Source organism: Nilaparvata lugens, chromosome 5 (genome assembly GCF_014356525.2).
Source record: "Nilaparvata lugens isolate BPH chromosome 5, ASM1435652v1, whole genome shotgun sequence".
In the NCBI taxonomy this organism is placed as follows: domain Eukaryota; kingdom Metazoa; phylum Arthropoda; class Insecta; order Hemiptera; family Delphacidae; genus Nilaparvata; species Nilaparvata lugens.
Window position 1 is genome coordinate 26,867,828 of NC_052508.1, and position 7,312 is coordinate 26,875,139.

The following is a 7,312-nucleotide window of genomic DNA, read 5'->3' on the forward strand; positions in this document are numbered from 1 at the left end:
CGCCTTTCCTATGATATTGTGTACGTATACAATGACTCCTGTGCTATCAACGATATTCTCTCCGTAGCTAATACTATTCGACAACTGTACAAAGGAACAAAAATTAGACAGAACTCATTAAATCTCAATTTCGTAAGTTTACTCAAATTTTAAGAGATATCTGAACGTTGCAAGCATTGTTATATGGATTCCATAAATTGCATGAATTGTATCTGGAATAAGATTGATTGAGACGAATGCATTCCAGGATCATTCATACAAATGATAGAGTGCCTTATTCCTTCTTCTGCATTTGTGAAGTCCTCCTTAAGTTTTTTTAGCGAAGACAGCCACTCCCTATTCAGTAAAGAAGTAGCGGAAATGCCCCGAAGACAGTGATGGATTGTAGACTGGCACATTGTGAGGTAGTTGCCTGCTTGCTTACACATAAGTAACCCACACACTGTGTAAGTTTGTAGCAGTATAACTTGGTAATGGGATGCTGGGATCGGGTGCTGTATGAGTGATGACAGGGTGGGTGGGTTATCAGGATGGGGGAGGGGGCAAGTCAATACAGTTTACAGAGAGAGGCATTAATATCCAGGGGAGTTGTGAATATTTGATCTGCTCTATACCCCACCACATCCGGGCTTTCTCCTTAATTATTCCGACAGTTTCACCAAGAATTCACCCCCTGCCTATGACGAAAGTCCCTCAGCCCAATCGGTGAAGGACTGCCCCTTCAGGGCTTCTTCAGGTCCTTTCGCACATGATTATTAAGAAAACAGTCCGGTTACTCCGTTCGTCTTCCCCCAACTTTGTTTCCTACTCAAGAAACAAACATTCTCAGGTTATTGTTGTTACAGTATCAATTAGTAACACTATCATCGCTGTTAGTACTCTTCTTTTCAACTCCACCCTTTTTTCTTGGAAATTCACTTTTCAAAAAAAACCTGTCCTTCAAGTTGAAAGAAAATATCATTCGCATTTGCTACAATATCTTGTGGATGAAATGGAGAAGTGTTTTTGGCTCAGAGAAATTCTCATTCAGTCTCACATGAAATTGATATCCTAATTAGTTAAACCACTAAAATGTTATCAACAACTGACATTGAATTAGAATCGTGCTCACTCAAGTTCGATAGTTTTCTCCAATTGAATTCTCAGTATTCAATTTCCCCGACCATGAATTGATTGCTCTCTATTCGTGCTAATCTTGGATTGCAATGAGCTGACTTGTAGTTTGTCGTTTCAGAGTCACTTGCCCAAGAGCTCGAACTGGAAAGGAAATCGAGACAACAGCAACATGCTGAACGGGATGTCAAGTCACCACTACAAGGTACTTGTTTATGACTTGTTCATTTTCTATCTAAAATACCCTAGCAAGCAAAGCTCACCTATGTAGCCACGTCATGCATTTTTCCGATAATCATCCCTTTATCTAACTTTTCTGTTGCCCGAGCATTCGATCACGATCGAAAACCGGTTTAAAATCAGTCACCAAACATTTAAACATGAGCTTCAAATTAGTTGATTTTCAATATCTCCTTCCTCATGGCTGTACATTTGGCTGTACAAGTATATCCATTCCAAACCACTCTGCCTAACTCCAGTCATGAAAACTCAATTGGATACAATGAAGACTCAAGATAGAAGACTCAATAGCGAATTCCTCAGATCTTCCTTCAGCAAACGTGAATCATAATGATAGCTTTTGGTCCTTTTATCCTACAGATCAATGCAGAGCTCTACCAATAGATCTCTGGACATAATATTGGGACTTGAAAACATGAATAGCCAATCAGTTTTTTTTATTCTCTCATTCGATATTTATATTACAGGTCCCCTTTCGAAATCCTCCAAGTCCAAGATTACCCCTGGCTGCTCTAAGAGTTGGACCAAATAAGAGTTGTTGTTCTTTTCCAATTATTTGAAACCTTCTTTTGAATTATTTGGTTGTAGTATTGTTTGAAGCGGTTTTTACGAATTTTGTTTTATTAATTTGAAAAAAATTGATCGAGAAATGTTAGATGTTCAAACATTTTAATTCTTTCATGATTGTTTCCAATTAATTAGAAGTATTCTCTGGATGAAACTAGCTTGATTGTTGACCCAATTTTTTCGTGTTTGCTTGTTTCAGAGTCACGAGCTGGTTACTACAAGAACTCAGTGCTATTCAGCAGTGCCACCTAGACCTGTCCGCTTCCTGGCGACAGGATGGAGTGGCGACAAGCTACTCATTACAAATAAATCAGCTGAGTGGCCTTCTCAGCCAAATGGATCTCAATGGTACACTACCGCATTCTAATATTCTACTAGTAGAACACGGCTCTACTTGGTCTATTCATTAAATAGAGTGTAATTAAATGAAAAATAGTAAAACAAAAAACACCAGTGACGACCGGCCAAGTGTATAGATTAAATCGAACAGTGAGTGATTGATTCATGAGTAGAAATCATAGATTTCTATGTGACATTTGTACAGAACTTTGCCCATCACATCATCGAAGAGTGATCAAGAGACTCAATATCCTGCCGGTGAGTGTGACTGTGCGAAAAATACCCGTCGATATTATTCATGAGAACTCACGATAACGACGAAACATTAGTCTCGCTGAATAGCTAGTTGCTGATTATGTAAGTAAGAAATTGAATATAGCGTTATACTGTTATCTCCCGTCCTAAGCGATTAATTACTATAATTAGTCATCATCCTCTATTATTGTATATTTTAAGTGACATAAATCGATTATTTAGTTATGACTTGATTTGTTCAAGTTGAACATGAGAGAAAGCGTATTTATCAAAAAACGTGCTACAAAAGTTATCATCACATTTCTCTAATGAGATAATTGTCAATAGATAAAGCTTCAAATAATTCCATTGATGAAGCTTTGTGGATTTTTCGCAAAACGAATGAGAATAGTATGTATAAAATCACTCCTCCCGATGAATGTTCAGATTGAAAATATTTGTATGAGGGTAGTGCTACTTCCAAAATTAGGTGGATGACTGATTGCAGATCATTCTCGATTTTCATTTTTTTACAACTCTGTAAATATTCAAATATCAGTCAAAAAACTAATCATTACCGAATTCACCCCACCACCTCTTAAAATATTATCTGAAATGTCAATATATTCATCTATATTCATTAGTTCGTTTGTTCTGTTGATAAATGCCATAAAATTTTGGGAGAACAATATTCTTCTTGTTGATCCTTAGTTTCAATAAATTTGAATAGAATAATGCATATTCGAGTTAGCGGTAAACCAATATTTTGATTTATTGTTGTGATAATATCATAAAAAAGTATTAAACACCCGTTAGATGACGACAGAAACAGAGCTTCCTTGAAGTGAGCAATATCTGGGAATAATCCACGCGACATTATGCATTTCCTAGACCCCCCCTCCTTGTGATTATTTTTATCCCCTTTGAATGGTAGGCGCATCAGGGAGAGCATAACACGTACTTGGTAAGTTTTTTACATGCGACTAGTCTGTTGGAAAACAACCAGTATGGCCTGCATCAAAGCTGAAAAGGACATTTGTTCTCACACATTGTTGCCACATTTGTTGTGTGTATGCACGCGTTCGCCAAGAAAGAAAATCATAATTGTATGTGCAAGGATGGACATGTCATATGGACCAATAGCGTGTCAGCTACGATCAATGATCATGGTCCAGTGCACAAGTCCATAGCCATCATTACAAAGCCTACGCATGGTCACCCCTCACCTCTCATTGATCACTGATCAACCACGGAATGACTGCTCGACAATGCAGGTCGTTTATGGAGCACACAAGTTGCATGTGGAGCACACATCTTCTAACACCTATGTACGTAACCTGAGTGGACATCTATTTTCCATATTCGCAATGAGTTTGTAGTCTAGTAGACTCTCTAGGCACAACTCAACTGTCTTTGAGAGACAGAAATCAATTTTGAATATTATTTATCGTAATGGAAAAAAATAAATTTATTGTCAAAAATATAAAACATTACCATGTATAAACATTTCTTCAAAAATGAATGAGTACCGCAGCTGTATATAAGAAATGAAATATTATAGTCATGAACATTCCAAGAATTGATTGAGAAATAATGTTAAGTGCTGGAAACACTTGACGCATTATGATGATTCATAATGGAATACTATTTTTGATATTTTCGCTTTCTCTCTTCATCTCTCCTATAATTTTAGTTTTCAAACAGAATAGTGTTCTAAAATCACATGATATACCTTTCTTGATATGAATAGTATTTTTCTGTGGATTTAACAATGTTTTCCTATAATTATACTTAAATTCTCAAATTTAAAAAATTATTATTGCAAGAAAATGGATGATGGTGTAGTACAAATGTACTTAAAATTTTCGTGATAATTGTAAACAGTATCGTTTTTAAGCCTAGTTGAAAAATTGGTGAGAGTGGATTTGATGTATTGAGATACTCAATTATAGAGCAAGTGTTTTAGAGGAAACTTCATTAGATAGTATGATCTGGTGTGATGTTTTATTATTTGAATTGGAATGTGAACAATAAAATTGTTAATGTTTTATTTCAATATTTACCATAACTTATCAATATTTAAACTGATAGCTCACGATCCTTTATTGAAATACCTTCTAAATTCTGAATGGAATTTTTAACTTTGAGTGCTATCTAATGAGAAATTTTGTTTAAGATAATTGAAATAACGCTTCTCTCCATTCAAATAATAAGTTGAGAATATGATGTCTCATCGAAAACGACAATGAGATTGTCTTTCATTATATCTATATGGAGCAACCATAAATAATGTGAAATTTTGAATAACTTATCAGAGAAGTATTATTTAAACCCAACAAGTATTATGTGAATTGTTAAGTTCCTCTCAAATGAAACAGTGCTCTGTTATGAGTTTTCAAAGTCTGATGAAACTTGCTTTTTCTCTTGAGTTCCTACGTATTCATCGACAAGTTTTGCGTTTTGAAAATTCGTTACATTTTTGGGAAACATTTCGGTAATCACTATCCCATTGAAACTGCATTGTCATTTCAAAAAAGTTATCAGTTGAAATTACTCAGGCCAACAAGAAAGTAGATGAATGAAAATTATTGTTGAAAGTTCCACTTGTCAATTTTTAAAATAGATATTGTTATGTAATTGATGTGGATGAAATTCTAGTTTCATTGAATGAACTATTTTTCAGATTCATATAGTTAATGAGAAAAGTCATACTTTTAAGGCTGTTAATATATAAGTATTTATTATTAGTCTATTATACGTTCAATCATTATAATTATTCTTCTTATCGCGATGTATTATGGTTATCTTACTTATTATCATCATCAAAAATACTACTCTGAATATATTTTGATAATATGTGATCTGGAACATCTCTGTATGAAGTACAAGCATCATCTCTGCGTTTCTAAAGTATTTTATTTTGATTGAGATTTGAAAATTCTTTACAGGTCAACTGAGTTCTATCTTTAAATGCTACACAAAGTTTATTCCATTCTATTTTGGTTACAAATACACATTCTAGCTGTTTATATAGGATAGCATCAATATAAGAAGATTGAATTTGTTTACTATGGTACTTTAGAAAATGTTTTGTTTACTATTGAATTCAATCTTATTTTATAACTCAACTGACTTCTACAAAATGTGAAACCATTTCATTTTAAAAACAATAATTCTAACGTACAATCAAGTTCAACCTGTTATTTGTACTGAATATATTATAAAAGCCTAAAATAAACGTTGTGATTATTCATTTGGTGTTTGTTTGAGAACGGAAATAATGAAAGTTAGTTGAAAGATTATTCTTCTGAAGAACGACTATTTCAAAGTGGTTCACAATAATAAAGTCAACTAGGCCTCTGTATTTTAAATGTATAATATTTATTTCCTTTGTCAATTCACCACAAGCTGGTTTACTTCATGATACATGAGCTGGCACTTGTTGGTCACTTCATTGGATCTGGATTTTAATAATATTCTTGCCTAAAATATTGCTAAAGGCCTCTTTAATTATTTGAATGGGTTGAGTCAAGAAGCCTAAATACTTGAGAATGCGTTTGAACTGAAACTTTGGTTGGCTTTTCGATTTTTTTGCTCATTATACAGGCCATGAGTGCTAGAGAAGTACAAATAACAGGTTCTCAGTTGATGAACTCTTCCATTATTTATAGATCCTTGAATTCCATTGTAAAAAATTGATAATGATGAGTGAGAAGCTCTATCCATTCATCTGCATGAATAACTTAACCAAAGTTGTATATGTTTCTTTTTCTAAAGCATAGTGACCTGTATGAATAAATGCCAGTTATTTGTAAATAGCACAGCAGTTGAAACATTATATTATGCCACATTGTGTAGAGCTACTAAGTAGGTGGTTAATCCAAATCTGTGTTTTTCGAAAAAAATATATGATGAAAAAACATTTTTTCCACTGTGTATTAATACAAATCTAGCTCTGTAAAATGTAATAATGTATTAAACTTAATTTTATGTCATGCCTTCTTGTTTTATATTTGTTCTCATTCTGTATAGCTATAATGCATAGCCCACCCATTCAATGCCATTCAATCTCATCAATTCAAACTATCAACTATCCTTCAATCAATCATTAGGTAGCAGACTTTGGAGTGCGGAAGCATAAAGCAGCATAGCTATTAGATAGTCATGGCAAATACTCTCCAAACCGAGAAAGTAGAATAATATTATTAGTAAGTAATATAATTCAGGAGGCCTACTGTATCGAAAATTGTGCAAACAGCTGCAGCCAATAATCATTCAAATCAATTGCACATTCACAATGCATATTATGACCGATGGTATTATAAAATAACGTAGGTACTGTTAGTACTGAATACTGATTACTGTATTAGTAGATACTGTAAATCTACATGAAGAGATGATGAGACAACTAAGAAGAATATAGAAGTCTACTATGGGTAGATAATAAGCAAAGAGAATACAAGTAAACTTTATCTTAAAGTTTACTCCTTATTTTCTTTGCTATAAAGCACCTATTACTCTATTTACCTGGTACACATCTGCTACACTTTTCTACTATTTTTAGAAGTCAAACCATGGATATTCGTCTCTGAAATGATCTCAATTTCAAGCTCTTTCATAGATATGATTGACATTAAGACATCTAAAATTCTCGAAAACTTATTAGTATCCTCGATTTCCACATAATATCATTATCGGTGTACGTACAATCAGTCGGTACAGTGAGGATATTACTCCTATGAGTTCTAATGATACTATTCCCACTAAGACTGGCAGAATATTAACTATTAGAACACTCAGGGAATTATATTTTCAAATA

The 7,312-nt window shown here is 33.8% G+C and overlaps 1 protein-coding gene across 1 annotated transcript in view; it reads left to right on the plus strand.

Annotated features, from left to right (window-relative positions):
* Nucleotides 1-6,488, plus strand: part of LOC111053732 (dachshund homolog 1-like) — a 232,458-nt gene extending 225,970 nt beyond the window's left edge. Inside the window, 2 exon segments of the mRNA XM_039428058.1 lie at nt 1,235-1,318; nt 2,120-6,488. Coding sequence (XP_039283992.1) covers nt 1,235-1,318; nt 2,120-2,172 — 137 coding nt within the window. The 3' untranslated portion in view covers nt 2,173-6,488.
* Nucleotides 6,489-7,312: the final 824 nt, after the last annotated feature.